The 23,377-nt window shown below is 42.9% G+C and overlaps 1 protein-coding gene across 4 annotated transcripts in view; it reads right to left on the bottom strand.

The window, feature by feature from the left end:
* Positions 1-23,377, bottom strand: part of CYB561A3 (cytochrome b561 family member A3) — a 129,405-nt gene that overhangs the window by 33,591 nt on the left and 72,437 nt on the right. For all 4 annotated transcript variants that reach the window (XM_069223269.1, XM_069223270.1, XM_069223268.1 and 1 more), the window contains exons 2-3: positions 4,503-4,704; positions 2,283-2,491 (exon numbers count right to left, since the gene is read on the bottom strand). In XM_069223269.1, the coding sequence (XP_069079370.1) occupies positions 2,283-2,491; positions 4,503-4,680 (387 nt within the window). In that variant the 5' untranslated portion in view covers positions 4,681-4,704. The remainder of the gene's footprint in view (positions 1-2,282; positions 2,492-4,502; positions 4,705-23,377) is intronic.

Below are 23,377 nucleotides of genomic sequence, written 5' to 3'. Positions count from 1 at the left end.
ACATAAATAGCACATATGTTTGAAAGAATATCATCAGAAGCTGTTGGTACAGTATGACCACGCCGTGCTTTGTATACTGGTGCTAAAAACTGCCTGATGCAACCATTGCAGGTAAGAGAATCGTTTGCGGGGGACACTTTAATTACATGAATCTGCAGTTGTAGCTGCTGGTGGTGGCAAAATTAGCTGTCAAACTATAATAATATGAGTGCCTAAGGAGCAGGGTAAAGCCAAAGAAACAAGTAAGCTTTCATAGAACATTTAAGTGGTGCAAGATCCTCCAAGATGAAACCTTGTTATTCAGGATCAAACCCAGGTTCTTGTCATTAGCTGTCAGATCACAGTTTACTGTGTGGTTCCAGCCACATTTCCTTTGGTCAAACGTTTGGAAGTGTAACAGTCAACATAATTTAAGTATTTTCTTGGGTTAATTTTAGCTGATCAGTTCCCATCCACTTACCGTTCTCGAGCAGTCGTGCAGCAGACTTTTTACTTTCCTAGTATTTTGATGGAAAAGAGCTGAATCCTCGACTCCTCATTAAAATGATAGCACATTAAGCCTCAAGATTTAAGCTGGACCAACAGTGGGCATAAATATGTTTGACAGGAGTGGTGAGAGTGCCGCACTCTGAGGGACTCCACATTCACAAAGCTGGATTCATACATGAAAGACCTAAGTCTCACTGACTGGTTTTCCCAGTAAGGAATTACTTAAACCAAGTAAGAAGTACATTTCAAGATCCATTGTCTGCCAGCCTGTGAAGAAGGATGGAGTGACTGATGGTGTTGAAAGCTGCTTTTAGATGCAAGGGGGCAGGGGTCCTACACCACCATCATGCTGTACTTACCATTTCAGTGCCATGATGTTGGTTAAAACTGGCCTTACAGTTGTCAAACCCTATTTGGAGAGCCTCAGGAGAGACCACAGCTATCGGGCTAAATGGGGTTGACTGCTAATGGTGGCCTGGGGTCCGCCCTACTAATGCTATGCAAACTTGGCCAAGAATACCCCTTCCATACTTGACTCTCAGGGTAGCAATGGTAAGTAGTCAAAGGTTTGTCAGGGAGATAGTATGAGGGGCAAGGCATCAGAACACAAATGGCACAACAGCTTTTTGTGCAACCCAGCAATTAGCTTTCAGTTTAGAGAAGGTGCTTTAATCTTGCAGTAAAACAAAATGCTACACACTCCAAAGGTGGTTCAGTAACAGAGTTGCAAGCAACCTTACCTAAAAATTTCAGTGAACACTGTTCCCCCACTAGGATGCCCTCTACCCCTTTTTGGGAAGCAACTATTGACTGAGGTAACTTAAGATAAAGGTACTTTGCAGAGCACTATATTTTACTCCAAAATAGAGTTTATAGGTCAGTTCAACAGCTCTTATGTCCAGAATGTTTATTCCAAGAAAGGTTAGTGTCTAGCCGCAAGGTTCACCTTTGCATGGACTGGGCACAGTATCTCGGTTCATGTGAATACTACCACGCAACCTCAAAATCATTATGAATAATGGCAATGGTTGGTGCACTTAGTGACTTCACATACTCAGGATGTGTGTCTGTTAAGGAGGACTGTGGACAGTCATCTCACTCGTCCCTAGGTCATCAGTACTGAATAGCATGTCAAGCCTGCTTGGTGTGCGCTTGTCCTCAGCAGTAGCAGCCCCTAAGTGGGTGCTCTTCTTCAGCAGTTGCTACACTTCAGCTGGTGCATAAAGGTGTTCATCTTCAGCAGTTGCAGCGTACTGTCTGGTACAGATGGGTGGTGGTCTTCTGCAGTTGTGGCCTCTGAGCCACTGGGGAAGCTCCTCACAGGTGAACAACTTGGGCAGGCAGTGGGAACACCAGACCTTCAGGGTCTTCAGCAGGAAAACCAGGCAGCGCAATGTCATTCTGATGGATAGCTTCTTCACAAAGCGCACAAGAATTGCACCGCTCGTGGTTCGAATCGACACCGGCTTCACTCCCTGACATCAATTACCTATTTTTGGTGTCCCACACATGAGACACTTGCTGGACTTCTCTTCTGGGGCAGCCACTCCTTCTGCAGGGCCAGGCACTTTCCTTACTGTGTGAAATTAGGCCACATTGTGAAGGTGTGTTATTCTGATTAAAGGCAATTTTACCTCTTGCTTAGAGAGCACTGTACTCCTGAAATCCACCAATATTTGAAAAGACAATTCCGAATTGGGATATTCTTATTGTACACATGAAGTGGTAATAGCTGCAACAGCCTGGTGCATTTTAAGTTGATGTATACCAAAAGAAATATCAAGAACAAACACCTGGAGGGAGAAGAGCAGGACTGCAGTAAAGCCCAGCCAGCTGTGCAGGGAGTACAGATTTGGGATCTGCTGCTTGTTGTGGAACGCAAACACGGCTACGAGGCCTATAACTGAGAGGATGAAGGCAGCAAGGGTCAGTCCAGCGTGGAGCAGCTTCCAGGGCAGCTTCTGTCCTACCCAGGAGAATGGCAGGCGGTACACCAGTGCAGCTATAATAAAAGAGAAGAGGTCAACCGTGTATCAGTGACAGGCCTGGAATATACCAAAGGAAGAAGGAGAGGGGATATACTAAGGAAAAAAGAGAACGTACATTTATCAAACAAAACAGAAAAAGGCCATACCGAGAGACAGAAGAGAAGGTCATACCAAGAGAAACTAAAGTGTGTGGGTACACATCAACGGAAACAATACCGGGGTCATACCAAGAGCGCAGGGCATGATTGGTGTTGGTTAAAAGGATAGAGATTTGTTAATATAGCAAGGGGCACAGAGTGGGCAGTCAAGGAGAGACTGTTTTCACATTAGGCTGTGCCTGGTGCCGTTATTCGCGCGTGTGTGTGTGTGTGTGTGTGTGTGTGTGTGTGTGTGTGTGTGTGTGTGTGTGTGTGTGTCGATATATATCATGAATGTCAGGTCATACTTCAAGATGTGAAGAGACAGATTCATAAAATAACATACCACTTCATTGGTAGAAAAACTCATTTGGTCGGCTGACAGACTAAATCTACCACCTATCAATCTGAACTAAAACCCACAGGAGGTCTTTCATTCTTCTGGATTACCACACTCAAAACAAGTGGCAAAGTAGCAATCATTTGATAACTAACAGCTGTTGTTCTCCCTGTCTCACACCAAGCCCATAGCTATTAGTCAAATTTACTATTTTGACGGGATGGGAGTCATCCGTCCAGTGTTCATCCTTCATGCAGTCCTTGACTTCAGTTTCCCCATTGCTACTCCATGACCTTTTTACCTCTGGTCTTATCATCCCAAGCTACCCACACCTCATCTACACATAGAGCACTAACACAGAGACATCTGCATACTCACCCCTCTCATTTTGATTAGTTTCACCCAACAAATTACTGCAAAATACCCAGCCAGTTGCTGTTTTTTTATCAGATTTACTCCGAAAATATCCCAAACTAGCTGGTGTCTGAGTTTTCATCAAGACCAACCACTCTCATCACATCATTGAAGAAACTTCAGTGATCATTCCATCCCTCACCAATACTCTCCAAAATATTACAGTGTCTCACTGGATTCACTGTAATTTCTCTAGTTCAACACAGTCTTAAGTATTTCTTCTTCTTGCCTTTAAAGAGAAGCAACTTGATGCCTACAATGATAAACCTTTTCATCAATTTAGAAACATTAGTTTTGCTTAAGGATACAAAAGCCAGACCCCAAAATATGTAGCCTCAGTGCTCTCATTTCAGAGCCTTCAAAATCACATTTCATAAGGCTTAGAGAAACTGGACACACACCTCCTCATAAAGACAAAGAGCTCTTCAGTAGGCTATAAAAATGTCATAAAATCACAGCATGTGAAAAAGCCTTCTTTTCCAATTATCTGTGAGACTCCCACTACAACCCTAATACTCTCCAACCTACTCACCGTTATTAAAGATCTTTCCCATGGGCCCTGCTTTATTACAAAAGGTGGAACTATTTCCTCTACAGATGTGACACAATTTTAGCAGAAGAGCACCTATTGCCAATCAACCTTCTAACAAACCCATACACCATCAATTTTTTTCCTACCATACGAAATAAATCACCAATCATGGCAGGTATTGTCCAAAATGTCCTCAGTCTGCCTCACAAAGCTGCCTCTACCACCTAGCCAGTGGCACATTTTAATACTATCTCTACTAGTATGTACACCCCTGTTTAACTTTCTGTACCAGTTCCATAACACACAAAAAAGCCTACGTAACCAGAGTTTGCCACAAAAAGCTCCCTTTGAAGACCAATTCTGTCTAGTATCTAGTTTATCATAACTTTTGAAAACAACTGTACTGTTACTGCCAATCAAGTATAATATGTATCCACACATACAGTAATCGTCTAGCACAGGAGGTAGTCGACGCAGCAGACTATCACCCAATCCAAAACAGAGGGCACTAGGAAGGTTATAGGTAGAAAGCACACATTAAGGCTTTGTGCAGTTATTTGGTATTGGCTTCTCCGTTCTTAATAGTTCCAGTTGCTACTTACCATTTCCATAGAGTACCACAAGCCCGGTCACCATGCACACCGGGTGCCAATTGAACATCATTTGTGATCCATCCCAGGCAAAGCCACCACGCCACTTCTGGACCCAGAAAACTGTTAAGAGCACACACAATGTGCCCAGGAGGCACACAAGGATGTACAGGAGGGAGAAGAGCCTCATCTTCCTGATCTGACACTGCAACACCTGTGGAGAAATGGAACCAGTGAAAGTAGGTGTGTACAGGATATTTGAGTTGTACTGGTTGCCTGCAATCACTTCAAGCAATATTTATCATGTACAAATCGATATGGACACCCAGTAAGGAGCATCACACATAGCTGATGCAATATAACTTTAGTGAAAGCAATAGCAACACTCATGTATATTGGCAATGCTGACTAAACAGTAGCAAAACCGTTATATATATATATATCTCAATGCTGGCCTAACAAAGGCAAAACAACCTCAAATCAATTACTTAATCAAAAGCAGAATAAGAATTCTGTGAATCAATATAAATTAGGAGAAAAAGCCCTACATCCATGTATGACAACTTTAGCAGCTGGCACCGGGAAGCCTGCTTCAAACACTCTCTGGAAACAGCACAAAGGGGCAGCACCTGGTGATGGCAAATCTGCACAACTCTGTCTGTGAGCTTCCCCAAGGGATCCACACACCCTCCTTTTTATAATCTAAAATCTGGCTTACACATCATATTATTTTCCTGTGCCAGTTGTTTCATCGTGTTATCAGTATTATCACTAACGCATGATCCTCCCAACTCCTACCAGCTTCATCTCAGACCTCTCTCACGGGCACCAATCAGTCATCATCCCAGGGCCCTCAAGCTAATCTCAGACATGTTTGGGTCAGCATAACCTCAACGGTATGTCTCCCTTGATCCACATGCCTTGGCATGATACAGTAAACACAACACCTTGGCAGCACATATAGTTTGATCTAATCTGAATGGCAAAAATAAACATCACAAGATCATCCTGTATCTCTGTGCGGTACGTGACGTTTCTGCATGTATTTTCACTCATCAACACTAAGTAAACTAGTTAACCCTTTGCATCATGATGTCTTCTGTACACTATTCCCTATATACTTTACAATATGAAGTTCATGAAAGACACAGGTTAGGGAAGAGATCTCTGGAAAAGGAATGATCTACTCGGGCCGGACTGGAAACCAAAGCAGCCCCGGCAATTGTGTCAGACCAGCCCCTTCACAGAGGCTGGAAGTGAGAGTGAGTGGATAATGCTGGCTTGTGGCTTTTGTTAATGGGGACCGAAATAGCAGCACCATTGCAAAACCGGCCCCCACCCCTCCCGCCCCCCAGGGTAACGCCCAATGCCCGCTATGGCCAGTCCAGCCCTGGATATGCTTAGGTGGGATGTAAGGAATAGACCTTCCTGATAAGGATGAGATGGCAGTTGGAGGAAAGTCCGTTGAAGGAGAGAATTAGAACTCTGTGAAGGGAATGACTATCTAGAGCAGTACAGCAGAAATCTCTGGGGAGTGAATGAGATGAATATGGACAGAGAGAAAAAGAATGGCTTGTCTGTGGGGCTAGAAAGAGAGCAATTAGAATGATCTGGGTAGAAATTAGAAACACCTGCAGGGCCACAGACATTTTTAGTGAGGGGGATCCTAAAAGAGTAATCTTCAGAGAACTTGGTAAGGTCTCGGTTGGAAGAAAAAAACCTACAGTAGGTTAAGCGGTTAAATGTTAGGTGAGTGACTAACTGGCTGCGCAGGTATAGACATAAGCAATGCTACTAAAGAAAAAGGAACTTACAGGCTGCTACTGAAAACACAGTATTAATAGGGTGTGGGAAAACATCTTAGGGACACAGGCAGCACAAAACTGGTGTAATTAACTACTGCAGGTGGCACACTAGAAAGCACTCAGTAACACCTTTTAGGTTTTCAGAGTATGAGTTTAATGCCTGGTACACCTACAAGATCATCAACTCCACAGTTCAAGAAATCACAAAAGGATGTTGTTAAAATCAATAGGTGAGATGCACAATGACAATTATGGCGGAGGTTGGATGAAAGCTATAAGCAGCTGATAATGCTAACCTTTCACCGCTTCCCCCCCCCCCCTACCTAGAAGGGCAGCGGTTTTTGATGGCCAGCCGTATAGCTGTGATCCGTAGCAGAACGGCAGTTGTAGCATGTCGGAGAGTGGCATTACAAGATTCGGTCTGCTCTTTTTTAAACTCCCAGTCAGTGGCCTTGCAAAATAAATTCTATGTCAGGACTGGAGACTCCGATTATGCTTCTCTTTCCATGCTTTAATTTTCCAGCAGCCAATCAGAGAAGATTTAGAAAAACAAAACACATCCCATAAACTCTCTTAATATCACATGACCAACAATAGAGAGGGACAATATATAAGGCTGTGACAATAATACACTCCCTCTTTGTTTGCTGCTCCCGCAGCCAGTTAAGTATATTTTTCCTGTCTGATTTACTGTTTGCTTTACCGCGCTATGTTGTACGGTTATTTTTAGATTCCTTCTAAATCTAAGCTGCAATTGAAGCACACTCAGTGCTCACGTCTGTAATCAGATGGAGTGGGAGCCGCCGACGGTGCCTCGCGCCTACAGTCCTATTTTTAGTCCCATTGGGACTTTGAGCATGCGCATGGTCATCTACGATCATCGCACGCTTCATTTGCCAGCGGTGCTCGGAGACGAATGCGTAATTACTGAAAGAGCCTAAAAATAGAAGTGTTTGCTTCCCAGAAGGTCCCCTCATGATTTTTTCCATGTGGCCAAAGTTTAAGTGCTCTTTTGCTTTGCTACCTGACACCCTGTGAATTCAACCTTCACAGGGTTGGAAAATTGGCATAGGGTCTGCCTAGAGTGCTGCAGGCAGCTCCCTCCACGCTCTATTTGCTTCATTTCACACCTGCTGGAGTGAGCACTCCCCTAGATTGTAGACCTCGGCTACCCTTTGATACATAGTCCCTTGGGACCTACCTGAATTCGAATAATGGCACAATCATATTCTTATGATGAGGATGATTATGTTGTTGACGATGCTCCTTCTTTGGAAGAAAATTTGGTAGGAACTTTAGACAATAGTGTGAAACTCTCTGTTAATAAAGCCTTGGCTAAGGCTCTGCAGCCCCTTACCCACCATTTTGAAAGCTTTGCCGGGCAAAAGGGTTGGTTGCCACCACTCACACCATCTGAGGAGCCTCAATCTGGACTTCCGTCTACCTCCAAAGGTAAATCTAAGGCCAAAAAATAGCCTCACTCCGAAATATTTGAACGCTTGTCGGCCTCTATTCAGAGTGAGCATGGTTACAGTACCTCTCAGTCCCAGGAATGGCAGGGTGCTTGTCCAGCCCCAGACAATTCAACTTCTGATTCTAGTACAGACTCCAACTCGGTTTTAGATCAGGTGAATCGCCCAGGCTCTAGTAAACGTAAGAGGACAGGCAAGTCCAAGGAACAAACACCAAAAGTACAGAAAGTTCTTCATTTCAACCCAGAGGAAATTGTCCATCCTTGCTCCTCTTGTAGGTCCCCTCTTCCAGTAGCACTCTATATTCAGGAACACATCAGATCTGGATTTGATACAGAAGTAAGAGCCAGACTTCGGGCAGAATGCCCTAGACCCGATCTTGAAGGGAAAGTCACGATACCTCAGAGATTGACCTGACAATGGTCACCTTTATGAAAAAATGGTCGAAGGACCCTAAGAAAGGTCTGGATCGGGCCTGGAGGTCATGCCAAGACAAAATTTTAGATCTTCCAGGCCCACTGGGAAAAATGCTGGAGTTAGCATACCTGGCGAAGGAGTCAAATGTCCCTATTGACCCAGACATCTTAGTGGGATGGGCTCAGAGAGCTATTTGTTAGTTAGGTAATGCCATGGCAATTTTGACGGAACTGAGATGATCCATTCTTATGAGGACAGATCCTCAACTGAACAAACTTGCCACTTCGGAGGCGGGTCCTGTGGCCCAAAGACTTCTGTTTGAGCTCCCTTCATTAAAGACCTCTCAAAATTTGCGGCCACCTTTAACTCTATGGATAAAGCCCAACTATCCCTCAAAAAGGTGTTTCGTGACATAGTTTTTCGACGGGCCAGATGTATGCAGGGTCGCTAGTCAGGCCGTTACTACTATCAAGGCCCCAGACGGGACTCAGGTCATTGACGAGGATATGATGGAGGGCAAGCTGCAGACTCTACCTTCTACCCTTCCTGACTCCGCGGCGGACGATCAGGATATCGCAAGAACTATTACAGAGGACAACAAAATACCTCTCAAGAGTCCGCTAATTCAGGTGAGAATTATCCCTTATTTGGAGGTGGTTCTTGGGGGGCAGGGTAGCATTGTTTCTAACAGAGTGGCAGAATTTGATCAAAGATCCTTGGATTTTGGAATCAGTACAGGGCTTCAAACTCAAATTTCACCAATCCCCCTTTCAGGTTCCTCCTCCACCTCTTTCCATTTTTCCCTTTGAGATTAAGAGGTCATATCCTTGGAGATTCAGTCTCTTCTGGAAAAAAGGGGCAAATTGCTGGTCTACTCCACACCCCCGGGTCTTTATCAGTCCCATTTTCCTAGTGGACGAGAAGGGAGGAGGTTTGCGTCTTGTTTTAAACCTAAAAGGATTCAATTCCTAGATAGTTTACAGGCATTTCAAGATGGAGGGAACCCATCTCTTGAGGGATATTCTTCAAGAAGGAGACTGGATGGTCCGGTTGGATCTGAAGGATGCATATTTGACCATTCTGGTGTTCCTTCCTTTCAGACTCTTGTCCGCTCCTTGGTGTTTCACCAAAGTGAGGAGACCTGTAGTAGAGGCCCTTCGTGCTCATGAAGTGAGGTTAATAGTATACCTAGACGATCTAATCCTCATGGCACAAGATCCCTCAATTCTTCACAGTCATCTATCGTGGACTGTTCAACTTCTTCAGAACCTAGGGTTTCTGATCAACCAAACCAAATCTTCCCTCATTCCTTCTCAACAGATGGATTTCCTGGGCTTCAAGACAGACTCAGTGAAGTCTCAATTGGTTCTTCCCCAACAGAAAGTGCACAACATAAAGAAGGAGTTATGCCTCATTTTAACCAGGCAATTTGTGTAACTGAGGAACATAGCTTGGATAGTAGGACTTCTTTCGTCATCTATCCAAGCTATCTTCCCGGGCCCCCTTCACTACAGTGCTCTTCAGAGGCTCAAGATTTCCCATCTGCACAGAGGATTATCTTATGTGGACAAGATTCCGCTGTCGGAGGAAGCCGGGACGGAGATATTCTGGTGGCTAGAACACATGGAGGCCTGGAATGGCAGGGCGATCTTTGGCAATTCACCGGATGTCATTCTGGAGTCAGATGCCAGCAGATGGGGTTGGGGAGCTGGTTGCGGGACCCCGAGTACAGGGGCTCAGTGGTCGGAAGAGGAACTCAATCTCCACATAAATTGTCTGGCACTGCTGGCAGCATCATTTGCGATCCAGGGCCTCTCTCCCCATCGGTCGGATTGATGCATTCTGCTGCAGGTAGACAACATTTCAGCAGTCAGACATGTCAAACAAGCTAGGCGGTACGAAATCACAGATGTTAGCACAGATTGCAAAGGAATTTCGGCAATTCTGTTTAACACTGGATCTCAGTGAATGCAGAGTACCTGCCTGGGGTGAAGAACTCTGTAGCAGATTGGAACTCCAGATTTCCCGGGATGGCAGCAACTGGAAACTGCACCAGAGAGTGTTTCATTGGATCAATCGGCGATGGGGTCCCTGTTCAATGGACTTGTTCACCTCTCGCCTGAACCATCAACTTCCCAGGTTCTTCAGTTGGAGGCCAGCTCTGGCGGTGACAGCCACGGATGCATTTCTTCAGAACTGGTCCTCTCCCTTGGGTTATGCCTTTCCTCCTTTAAGCATGATCCCACAGGTTCTGGTGCAAGTTCGTCGTCAGCGGGCAGAGGTCATCCTAGTAACCCCTCTGTGGAGAGCACAAGCTTGGTTCCCTCTTGCTCTGGAACTATTTTGCGACGTTCCTCTTCTGATCCCAGTTCGGGATGACTTGCTTTTGGATCCGTCCGGGATCCCTCATCCATTGATATCGACGGGAAATCATCGGCTGGTGGCATGGAGAATTTCAGAAGACGTTGGCTCTTGCCAGGCATTTTGTCACAAGTTTCTTTCTACATTCACCAGGCTTGGTCTTCTGGCACTCACAAACGATATGCCTCCTCTTGGAGACGTTGGGTGCATTGGTGTACAGAACGGGGTTCAGATCCCTTTAAAGCTGATGTCAATTTAGTAATCAACTTTTTAGCTTCTTTGGCGTCCTCTGGTCTGGCTTATCAGTCTATTATTAATTATCGATCTGCGATCTCTGCAGGTCATTTAGCTGTTTCTGGCAGATCGGTTGGTGAACATCTCATGGTCAGTAAGCTCATGAGAGGCATTCATTTTGCTAATCCCCCACGGCCTCGCTATTCGTCCCTTTGGGATGTGAATGTACTATCTTTTCTTCCTACGTGGCCAGAGAATAAGTACTTATCTCGCAAGCAGTTATCTGCCAAACTGACTTTACTTCTGTGTCTTATATCTTGCAAAAGAGTAGCAGGTGTCAGAGCTCTTGACTTATCAGGAAGGTCTTTTACCCAAACTGGGGTCTCCTTTTCCATTTCCAGTTATACTAAAATGGGCACCAAGTCTGTGTCTTATCCAGCGTTTCCCCACAATTCCAAGTTATGTGCGGTACAGTGTCTGAAAGCATATGAGGCAGCTATGTGTTAATTCATGGTGGTCAAGTTTAAATGCTCTCCAAAAACTGTTTAATCATGTTACTTCTGCTACTTTGGCTAGATGGATTAGATGGTTACTCTGATGCGGGAATCGACATTTGGAGCTCATTCAGTTAGAGGAGCCATGGCTTCAAAATCCTTTAATTTGTGGGTCATATTAGAAGACATTATGAGAGCAGCGGATTGGTCAACGGAGTCCACGTTCAAGGCTTTTTATTACAAGCCCATTGTGGATATCGAATCCGTGGTGGTGGATCATCTTTGAACAAGCATAATCGGAGCCTCCGGGCCTGACATAGAACAAAAAAATGTCTAGATTACGCATCAAGAATTTTCAATTCTATTAAGGACACTGAGGCGAGGATTATCCCATTTTACGACACATGGATTTGTCTTATAAGTTAAGTACTAATTTCCTGGAAATGACACACAGCATTACCCACACTATTATGTTAAACAATTGTATCACTGATTTTACTGTATATAGCTTAGTATTATCCTTCGTGGATATTATGATTTTGCTTTGTTCTTCCTAGGTTTTGAACAGAAATAATTCAGAATTCTTAAGTTGGGTTCTCGACGGACGTTCTTCATAGCCTGCATATCCTGTGTTTCGGATCTGGATCGTTAACTCCTCAAGGGTCTTCTCCACATTGGAGAAAATTGGTTCGATTTTGATTGGACATTAAGTTGTTCTTCTTTCAAGCTTTTATTGTGATACAGGACTACTTTTATAAACTTCACACAAAGAAAGAGGAAGTGTATTATTGTCACAGCCTTGTATATTGTCCCTCTCTATGGTTGGTCATGTGATATTAAGAGGGTTTATGGGACATGTTTTGTTTTTCTAAATCTTCTCTGATTGGCTGCTGGATAATTAAAGCATGGAAAGAGAAGCAAAACCCTTGCCTCCTTAATAGAATTGAAAATTCTTGATGCGTAAGCTAGAATTTTTTTATTTGCTCCATGTCTGGAGGTGAGTGCGACCTCATCGCGAGGAGTTGGGCTGGGCTCGCTCTCCCCTGCTGTACGGAGCTGCAGATTTCTCAGAGCTGGCCCCTAGCCCTGGGGATAATTAAAACTACAGAATTTGGCCGGCAGCCCCATGAAGATTGGGAGGCAAGCACAAACCACAACCGCTAACCAACCACTAACTCCTAGAATGAATGGAGTAGTTGGGCCCCAGGGCAGAGGTCCCACCAAGTACTACAAGTGGAGCAATGTGTGAGACAAGGCCAAAAGAGTATCCTTTGTTCTTAAAGCGTGCAAAACCAGGGCCAGATACTGTTGGGACACAATTACCAAGTACTGAAGCGGAGGATGTACTCCCGGCGTTTCTGCCTGTCGCAGTGCTCTCAACTGAGTTTTCCACCTCGCTTCAGTAGCCAGGTCCACTGCATGCTAGTGGAGCAGATGTTGGGGCAATTTTGGATCTACTAACAGAGGGACGCAGTGCTCAATTACTTCTGAGCAACTTGGAATTGAACAGGGGCAGGATTGTCCTCGGCGGCCCATGGTCACTTGTTCAGAGTCTGAGTCAATCAAAGATATTCTGCAAACCGTCCCTCTGAAGTTTAAGCTCTCACAAGCACAAGAGATTGTACTCCTTTGTGAGAGGTTGACGAAAATTGAGAAAATATGTCACAACTGTCTATAAGGTTAAAGAAAGCTATGCTGAATTTGAAAAATAAAAAGGCTTTTTTTTTTTAAATAAGGTAGATGAGAACTATGCAAGATGCTCTAATCTTCGCCTGGTTGACATCCTGGAGGGGAGTGAAAGTCAGAATGTGCCTCAGTGGGTGGATTCTTTCATAAAGCCCCATGTGATGCCTGACTTTGCTGGGGATTTGTCAATCATGAAGGCCCATCGGGTACCAGCTCAGCGTGTCCCAATTCGAAGTATCCATGTGCCATACTGGTGAATTTTGCCAATTACCATGTCAAAGAACCAATCCCGTCTAAGACAATTGAGAAAAAAGGGTTCATCAGCTCAGAAAATGCCCAGTTTTTGTATATTCCTGAACATGTCGAACTCTGCATCACATCACCGTAAGAAGTTTATTAGACTCACAGGCTCCTTCAGGACTGAAGGTGCACAAGCCTCGCTGGTTCAGCAGTCGAAGCTGAAAGTTCTTGTAAAAGGGCAGTTTCATCTTTTTGTGGATGTAGAGGAAGCTCATGAGTTTCTGTCTAAAATGTTGTATAAATGCTTTAAAAGTGTTAGTTGAATTCCTTCCTTATTTCTTCTATTTTGTTTCTCTGCCTTTTGTCATCTTTGGGGGCTGGGGTCATGGGTGTAGTCAGGTGCAATAACATGGCAGGAGTTGCAGCGAGGGGTAGTGCAGGCAATTCCCCTCGCATTTTGCTGCCGGGGGGGGGGGGCGCCGGGTTGTTCGAGGGTGGCCTGTTGGGTGGGGGGAGCACATGTAGAGAAAATACCAGCCTTGTTTTTTTTTTTTTTTTTAAGGGACTGGGTATCGCAGACTTCACATGTAAAGTGAGGTCATTGGTTGTAAAAACAGAATTATCAATTTATGAATAAGATTAAGGTGTTATGCAATGCTAATGAGGTTTTGAATAGACATAAATACGGATGTTTCATGCGGTGGTTATCCTCTTTTTGTCCAGGTGTCATATTTCTTCAGGAGACCCACTTTAGTAATATTATGCCTGCACTTAATATCCCGAGAAAATATTCTCATGCTTATTTTGGCCCAGCTGGTGCGGCAGCCCACGGCGTTGTGATTTTTCTGGGGGCAGGCATTGATTGGAAGGTGACGCAGATATTTAGGGATCCTGGAGGAAGATGGCTTTGGTTAAAAGATACAGTGCAGGGCAGCTCCCCTGAATTTGGTCAATTGGTATGGTTCTATAGCTGATGAGATAGATACACTTACCCAATTACATAATCTTGCAATGGAGGCAGGGGCGCCTGTGTTTTTAACGATATTCAAGATCTTGCCTTAGACACCTCCAATCATAATAAAGAAACAACTTAAGCCAAAAAACAAAAAAGTTCAGACCATTATGAGCCAAGATTTTCAACTGGTCGTCCCTTGCCTCTTGGTCACTCTGGGGTGGCTCATTTTACTCGTTTTTCACATAGATTTAAGACTGCCTCATGGCTGGATTTCTTTATTTTTTTTTAGGGCAATCAGGTGTGAGTGCTCGGTTATTTGAGCAAATGCCTTTTCTGACCAATTAGTTGTGTTGATTACAATTGTGTTAGTAATCGAGAGAGGCCCAGTGGTAATTCGATAGATCTGAGGGAGGAGAATTGGCTTGACGAAACAAGGCTATTTATAACTGAGGTTTTTTTAAGGTCACTCTTATTTCTGCCTCTACCTTCACAGTTTGGGAGGGTTTTAAGACGACATTACGTGGTAATATCATGCAAGTAAGAGCTAGCTTTGTGCTTCTAGAATTGATATATTACATCAGGCAGTAAATGTGGCCTTGAGTGCCATCCTGGAGACAGGAAGCAGGACATGTTCGGGGAATCAGTTGCAGGAGGCGAATCTGAATCTTAGGGACTTTTTCATTCTGGAAGAAAGAAATAATTCAAGAACTTTTCAGCAACAGATGTATGAGGAAATCAGCAGATGGGGACATTTTCAGACTGTTCAACTCATTTTAAACAGGATAAGCATATGGTCAATCAAATCGTTAACCCTGTCACTCAGGAGCTAGTGGCCAAAGAGGAGGAGGTTGCCCAAGTCTTTTTGCAACATTATAAAAGCCTATATGAAGACACTTATTCCGCCCGTTTCTCTAGTACTGAACAGTATCATAGTTCAATTCATTTACCACAAATGTCAGATACCCTAAAGCATATACTTTTAGCTCAAATAACGCCTGAAGAGGTCACATAAGTGCTTCAAAAGATGCTCAATGCTAAAGCATGCAGAAATAATGGCATTACATCTGCAAAAGAGTCAATCCCGTTTTTAGAAGAGCTGTTTAATTTAATTAGGGAAGGAGGGGAGATTCCCTCAACTTCTAAAGAATCCATTATAGTTAGTTGTGTTAAAAATGTCAACTCATGTTGCCCAATAAGCCTACTAAATGCAGACTATGAGCTTTTAACGAAAAACTGGGCTGCCCACATTATCCCATCTGGTCAAATTCTAATTCAGAAGAATCCAAATGGGTTTATTCCAGACAGGCTCATGGTAGCAAACACAAATTATTTAATTCAGGCAGTAGATTATTTTACAAACAATCAAATTAGTGCTGCGATATTTACCAGCATGTGCAAGCCAAGATGATAATAAACTATAAAGTTTCTGAAATCAATGGAGGCACCCACCAGGGTTGACCATGGTCCCCTATTTTATTTACTTTTTTTTTTTTTTTTTTTAACCCTTACATGAAAGGATATGTAGTATGGGTTTAATTTATCCACCCATAGAAGGTATGTCAAAGATAAACTTATTTGCGGACAATAGTATCCTTTATTTGAAAGCTGACCAAGCAAATGTCCAGGCGGCTATCGATTTAATCCAAATCTTTACCGACATAGGGGGATACAAGGTTAATCAAGGGAAAACTGAATTGTTAATATTCACTTAGGCCCTAAGTATTCTCTGAGTCGTACTTCAGCATCAGGCCAGTCAGCAGACCTCAAAACAAAATGTAAGTATTTCTGTTACTGACTGTTGTGCTCAGCTATTTCAATTGAATTATTCAACAATGGTTATGAAAGTTCAAGGTCTTTTAGAAAGGTGGTCTCTATTGCCACTGACGCTGAGACACAGGGTCACACTCACCAAGCTGTTTATTTTACCACATTTTAATTTTTGTAATTTACTTTTAAAGATTAAAAGTTCTTATTTCAAAGCGCTGGATTCCTTTATTAGAGCCTTTGTGTGAAATATTAAGAAACGTCCCAGGGTGAAATATTCTGTTCTCCAGCCCCACAGGGCTCAGGGTGGCTCATCATTGCCCCTTTTTCAACCATATTAACAGCCAACTTTGCTTGGCAAGGTTAATAGAAGGTGTGGCAGTTCTGGGTGTTTTACAAAGAAAACCAGGTATAAGTCAGTGTAGTAGCTACAAAGTCGAATTGTTGCCTTGTGTAAAATTTCTCAGATTCCAGCGTATCAGAGTTATAAGAAACTACAGGATTGTAGATTTTTTGTGATGAGTTTGTCGAGGGCAACAGTCAGATTCTGGAATTCGAACGGTTTCATGGTGATTAGGGATTTTCTTTAGGACATTGTCTTATTAAATGGAAAGAGCTTACCTTATGATGCGAGTCGCAATGCAGGCAGTATTTTGTTTAGCAAATATTTCGATTTTTAACAAATAATTTTCAGGAGGAGGCGAAGGCAGCCCAATAAGTCATTTGGTCCTTAGTTAAAAGCAAGTGTAAATAAATCTTTATTGTAGATTAATTAAAATCGACGCAAATATAAACAACACTTATAAAATCAAGTAATAGTGTATGCACTAAACGCAGAGTGCAAACATATAATAAAATCAATCATTAGAATCAATTAAATCTGTGCAAATGGGGGACACCTTCAACATGCATAAGAGGATTCACAGTTGGTTACGCCGTCTGCTGTTCCTTTGTGCTAAAGTGCCAAATTGACTGGTAGGCGGAAACATGGATGGTGAGTAGTTATTATGTCCTGCTATGCTACAAGACTTGTTATTTACATTAGGGCCCACTTTATAGGTAGTCAATAAACCTATACTATCGCAACGGTGGCTAAAAAGTAAAAGTGTTTAAACAATCAAACAACAAAATAAAATCATACCACAGTGATTAGTCTCTAAAGTGCAATTAAGTTAAAAGCTAACTCTCGGTTATTGGGAACTGGTATAAGGTACTGCATAAGTATTCATCCTAGGATTTAATAACTGAGTTTCTGGATAAACTGTACAAAACAGACTCATTGTAGGATCTTGGAAAGTGAATGGCAGCTTATTTCTGAACTGGGTCATAAATTCTTGAGGGTAGCCAACTACAAAAGAATGGCGCGCATATTACACTCATCAAGCAGTACATATGATTTTTTCCCTGAGTTACGGATCAATGCTTATGCAATGTTAGCAGCATGACGAGGGTGATTGGGTGCATATTTTTTAATTTTGGGAGAATATAGTCTTTGTTAGTAATAAGGGCATTCAGTCTAGGATTATACCAGAGTCCAATTTAGTGTTATTTGGGGTTTTGGGTGAGAGCCACAAGATATATGGGCTTAGGCAGCATTTTATCTTTATAGGATTGGTGGTAGCATGCTTGCTTATGTTACAATATTGGAGAACACAGCAGGTTCCTACATTACAGCTCTGGCATAAAAAAATGTTGAGAACTTGCAGCCTCATTACGAGTTTGGAGGTCTCAGGACTGCCATGTTAGTGATTGTACCGCCAACCAGCTGGCGGAGAAGACCACCAAATTATGACCATAGCAGTATTCCCAAAAGAACACAGCCAAAGCACCGCCGGCACCACCACTGCAGTCAGACCGCAATGGATAACAGAGGGTACCTGCGGGGCGCCGGAGACCATGTTTCCCCTGGACATATTACGAGGCAGCACACCACCAATGTTTCCGCTGCGGTTGCACCACCACGGAAACCCAGGCGGAAACGAACTGCATATAAGGAGACACACCTTCATGAAGCCATACTCGTCCGAAACCACCATGGACCCAGAACTAGACGTCATCCTGCTGCTCCTGCTCGCCCAAAAACTTCGGAATCTTCACCGACAACAACAGAAACTGTAAGTGTACACACTTACCTGTAACTGTTGTATACTATCAGTGTTTGTACACTCACACAACATACCATCGGGAAGGGGTGGCAAGGGCGACCCCCCACATGTAACTGCACACTGACACGCACACTCACAGCCACACAACACCCACACATACACAGTACATGCAGTACGGCCAACACACACATCAAAAACACACACTTACTCATGGAAACACAGCACAGACCCAGTCACACAAAATACCACACAACACCACAACTGTACCATCGTCAATACGTTGGCAAGCACTCACAATAGACACTACCGAGGGAAACATCACACATACAACACAACCTACAACCAACAGGGAACGAACACACACAATCACACAATCATACAGCTTACCAATTGCCATACACATCACACACAGCACATTGTATCTACCATACCATGCACTAAACACACACATGCACACAGTCAAAGCACACAAAGCCACACAACACAGCAACCCACATGTCAACACAAACACCACTCAATACCATGACAACAACATGTTTGGAACAGGCACATGCCCATCACACAACACACACCCTAACACTGTGGGACAAAAGCACTGCACACAACCTTGCATACTGGCTAAACAATGCAGGTAGCACAAGCACCACACACACACAAAAACTGGCATTCAACCAATGTCAGCCAGGAACAACTCTACCCTAGAAAATGAAATGCATGACAAAGATGTAACCTCAAAGCCAACAATTGGTTAGAATATATTTAGAAATGTAAAAGGCAAAGGCCATAGGACAGTCCATAGGTTAAAGTCTTTGTGCACACAATGCACATATGGGTGCCCCGAACCTGACTCCTGCTGCGATGTAACCTCCACAGGTAGGGGCATCAAGGGGGCAGGCAGGCACCTCAGGGATTATCTGGGGTGTGTGGGTGTGGTAGAGAGGGGAGATTTGGGCTTAGGCTTGGGAGGTGGGGATTAGGGCTTAGGGGAGGGTTGGCTTTTCTTGGGAGGGGTAGGCTTCTTGGCCGTGGGAGGGACATAGGTACTTGCAGGGGGGGTAGGGGAGGCCTTGGAGGTGGAAGGGACAGACTTGGGGAGGGAAACTGGACATTTAAGGGTCTCACGGGGAGAGTAGTAGGGAAAAGGGCAAACTCAGAAAGGAAAACATTTATAGACACTTGGGGACGGTCACAGCAAAAGGGTTTGGGTGTGGAGGAAGAGGGATTGCATATGGTCCAACAGGATCAAGTTTTGAATGAGGTGTGAACATTTATGTATATTGGGTGACCTAAAAATGGGAGCATGGGTAATGAAGTAAAAGATTTTCAGGAAGACCAGTGTTGAAATGTTGTGTAAAAGAAGCACTATATTTAAAAAGGAACTGACAGCGGAACTGCAAGAGAAAATACTAACGCTGATTCACAAACGTCAAATTGGCAAGAATGCCACCAAAGACGGATTCTGAGAACCTCTGGGGGTTTGATTTTGATCAGGATGAGGCAATTATATTAAGAAACAGCATTTCCTGTGTACTGAGTGACAAGGTCCAAAAATCAGTGAGCTATCCTCCTGCTGTGGCAAGTCAGAAGGCCTGTGCAGAAAGATAGCACTGGACATTACTAGGCCTTATTGCACCTTAAGAGATATTCTGTAGCACCACATGGTTGTAGCTGAATATATTTCATGTTGGCCAGAGCTAAGATTTACCAACCAAGTCAAAATTATTTGCTAGGAAACGCCTCATTGAGATTCTAATGGTGTACACTTGTTTGCCAACGAGATGCAGGAATATTTTATTACAAGAGGGGAAACAACTTCTACAGTCATTGGTATTTTAATCATCAAAATAAGAGGTTACTTGAGAAGTGGAAAACAGTCCTCAAGGAGGGGGTTTCAATTGTCTGATTGCGAAGGAGAATATTGGAAGGGCTACGTCAAAAAGCTGGTGAGGGCATAAAGCACTACCCCCACTGCAAAACCGGTGAGAGTCCCTATGAGAGGAAGAAAACCAAGGACCATGTTAAGAATGTGGTAGATTGATAAAGGACTGGTCAACTCCAGGAAGTCACATGAGGAGAATATGAGAGAGGAGGCAGAGATCTGATTATGCCAGTGTTGTGAGACGCTGGGTATGCTGTGAAGTTTGTAAGTCAGAGTAACAGAAAACAAGAAGGCAAGAAAAGGAAAGTTAAACTTCTTCTACCCTCTCTGATTTTTTTGGGTGAACACCCCATTTTAATGTGATGGTAAAACTGGAAAAATGAAGTGAATGTGTCATGGTGTTTTGTGGAGAAGAGAAAACTTAAAGAGTTCTTTACTGGAAATTCGAGAACAGAATATAATGGAGAACTAGTGAGTTTGAGCATGTGCAGGAACACCCTCTCCACGTGTTTGTGGACTTTCCAATGTAATGCTTTTGGTCTAGATAACCTCTTAGCTGCTGGGCCTCCCTCCAGTGCTGAGCCCTTTTTTTGGCTATTTGGGCTAGTTCTCGCTTAGAGGCCCATAACTTTTTTCCACATAAGGTATCCAAGCCAAATTTGCATCCTTTTGTCCAACATCCAGGGTGCCCAGGTTTTGTGCATTCCCCTGGAGGGGACAAAGAAAAAAAGGCAAAATATAGCTCAATTTTGAATAAATAAAAGTGTTTGTTTTTCTTTAACTAAAAATAACATCAACGAACAGTTTGCTTTGCTAAAGTCACCATCTTCCCAGCTTTCAGGAACATGTGGAGCCGAATGAGAAACCCTACTTTTTTGCTACTGTTTTAGCATTATTGAAAGAGGTAGCCCATTTTTCCTATTTTCAGTGTGAAACAAACGAGTGATCCAAGAAAGCTATAGATTTCTGAAAAGTAGACAGACTTCTGAAATCAGTGAGTCATGTGTGTAAATTCCTTAAGATTTTCCCAAAGAAACTAAATGTTAAAATAAAAAATATTGAAAATGATTAGGAAGAAACAGCCATTTGTGACGTTTTCATCTGTAATTTTTTGTCACAATGGCCGATTTACAAAAGCAATATACAATTACATCCGCTAGACCCTTCTGGTTGCAGGATATATAGCTTTTATAAGTTCTCCAAGAACCCCAGGTACCCAAAGCTAACAACTGAACTGCACCATGTAATGGTTTTTCATTGTGAACCAAATATAGACCAACTCATATGGTGAAATAGTGGAAACCGAGTATCAAGGAAACATACATATTGCTGAACTTGGCACAAAATAAGGAGTTTAGAAGCAACAGTTATTTGTACATCTCTGAACTAGTGCCCACAACAGGATAAGGGCCAAAACACAACATGGATGCATCACATTTTTCCACTGAAGATGGACACCTTTTTCCCCAATGTGGGTAGCTGTTGATTTTGAGCCCTAGCTCTGCTTGCACCAAGGAAAACCTAGTAAACCTGCACATTTTTTAAAACAAGGCACCTGGGGAAATCAAGGGTGGAGTGACTTGCTTGGCTATCACTAGTTTTTCTTTTTTTTTACCCAGAATCCCTTGCAACCTTCAAACTTTGACTAAAAAACAAATTGTCCTCACAGATCTGTGATAGAAAGTTCTAGAATCTGTTGCCAGCCACAAACCTCCTTCCATCCAGCATTTCATCAAGTCTCCTGATAAAAATGGTACCTCACTTGTTTGAGTAGGTAGGTTTGCAGAGTATTTTGGGCAAGAAAATGTAATGGGATCCATGAGAAGCACAACACTCTGGACTTTCCTCCATATCTAGTTTTCTGAATTATCTGGGTATGATAGTTTTCTCCAGGTGACGGCCTACTGAAGCCCAAACAGTGAAGTCTTTCACCATGGCAAGTGGGTAGATATTGGGATTTAGCCCCAATCGTCTGACCTATATAGAAAAATAACACCCAAAATAATAAAATATCCTCTCTCTTGCCTGTGTGGTGGGATGTTAATGTCTCCAGGAGAGCAGAAAGAATGTTGTTGCTTTATAAATGAGGGAGGGGCCAGGCCAACCCCATTATTTTGTTTAAAAAAATACTTCTGTCATCCACTGGACTTATGGCCCTCTAGGCCATTTGGGGGCACACCCCAGTCTACCCCTGAGGGAGAGGCAGGAAGCAGGAGTGTGGAATTTAATAAAATATCTACTTGTCCATGGGACAGGTTGCTTCATAAATCTCCCTGTCCTGTAAAATAATCTACTTGCCCTTTTGATGTCATGCAATGCAGTGACAAAGTATGGCCGCAATTTCATTATATAAGAGCTCTGATAATAGACTCTCTAATTATGCCAGGGCTAATACAACAGTAGGGCTTGAATACTAATAATTCCCTTATTTTGCCACTTTTCTGTAGATTTATATACAGATTTGGAGGAAGCAGTAAGCTATAGTTCCAGGGTTGGAATGCCTTCGAGTCTGTGCAAACCTACTAAATCACCTGTTTTAAAGATTTTCACCAGCTCTTCTCTAAACATTTCCCATACTGAGATAGGTTGGAAATGTACTCCTGACAAGGGCAGAAGTGAAAGTTCTTCCAGGGTAGGGAAAACAGTGGTTGGAGGGAAAGGGGACCATTAAACGCTCAATAGATTTTCGAAGGAGCAAATCTACACATGCATATTAGCTCGTGCTAAAATACAGTTTACAAATATTTTTCAGGAGTATTATTTCCTGGTCTTCTTCTGTAAATTCTTGTGAATTCATAAAAGCCATAACTCTGCACCAATACACAGACATATACCTGGTGCACTTTTGTGACTTTCTTTAAGAATTGGGTCAGTAATTAGGTCTCACATTAACCAGGACCTTTTGTGTTTATTAAAATTATATTTCTCTCTCTGTTCATCTATCCACTGGCTTTACTGTGAGTGATAGCATTCTGCTCATCAAGAGGGAGCATATTGGCACACAAAGTAGTTATGTTCAATGCAAGGAACTACTGTGGCAATGTGTGTTTTTTTAGACCAAAAATGTATTTGCTTTTTGCCAGTGTTTGTTACAATGGTGAGCACCTGGCTGCTTCCTCAACAATAATGTTTTACAAAAGCTATGTCAAAACAATACACGCATTCACAAAACCAAAAGACTGACCACCAATGTTGGATAAGTTGACTGTGCCACTGCTTGCTTATTTTCATGTTTCCCATAAACTTGTTGAATCTGGTTACAGTGATTTCCCCTTATGATTATTTTTCGGCAATACTAGCATGCATCAATATATTTACTAAATGATGCTTCAAAGAAATGGTACCTAAAATTTCACAGTAATTTAGCAAAACATGTTGTCCTACTTCCATTTTTAATATGAACATTTTAATTTTAAAGCAAAGAATTATCAGTGTTGCTTACAAGCTTCTGCAAACATTTGCATCTAATCAAAGA

The sequence above is a fragment of the Pleurodeles waltl genome, chromosome 3_1 (genome assembly GCF_031143425.1).
Source record: "Pleurodeles waltl isolate 20211129_DDA chromosome 3_1, aPleWal1.hap1.20221129, whole genome shotgun sequence".
Classification (NCBI taxonomy): domain Eukaryota; kingdom Metazoa; phylum Chordata; class Amphibia; order Caudata; family Salamandridae; genus Pleurodeles; species Pleurodeles waltl.
Note: the sequence above shows the minus strand (reverse complement) of the source record. Positions and strands in the feature narration are given on the sequence as shown.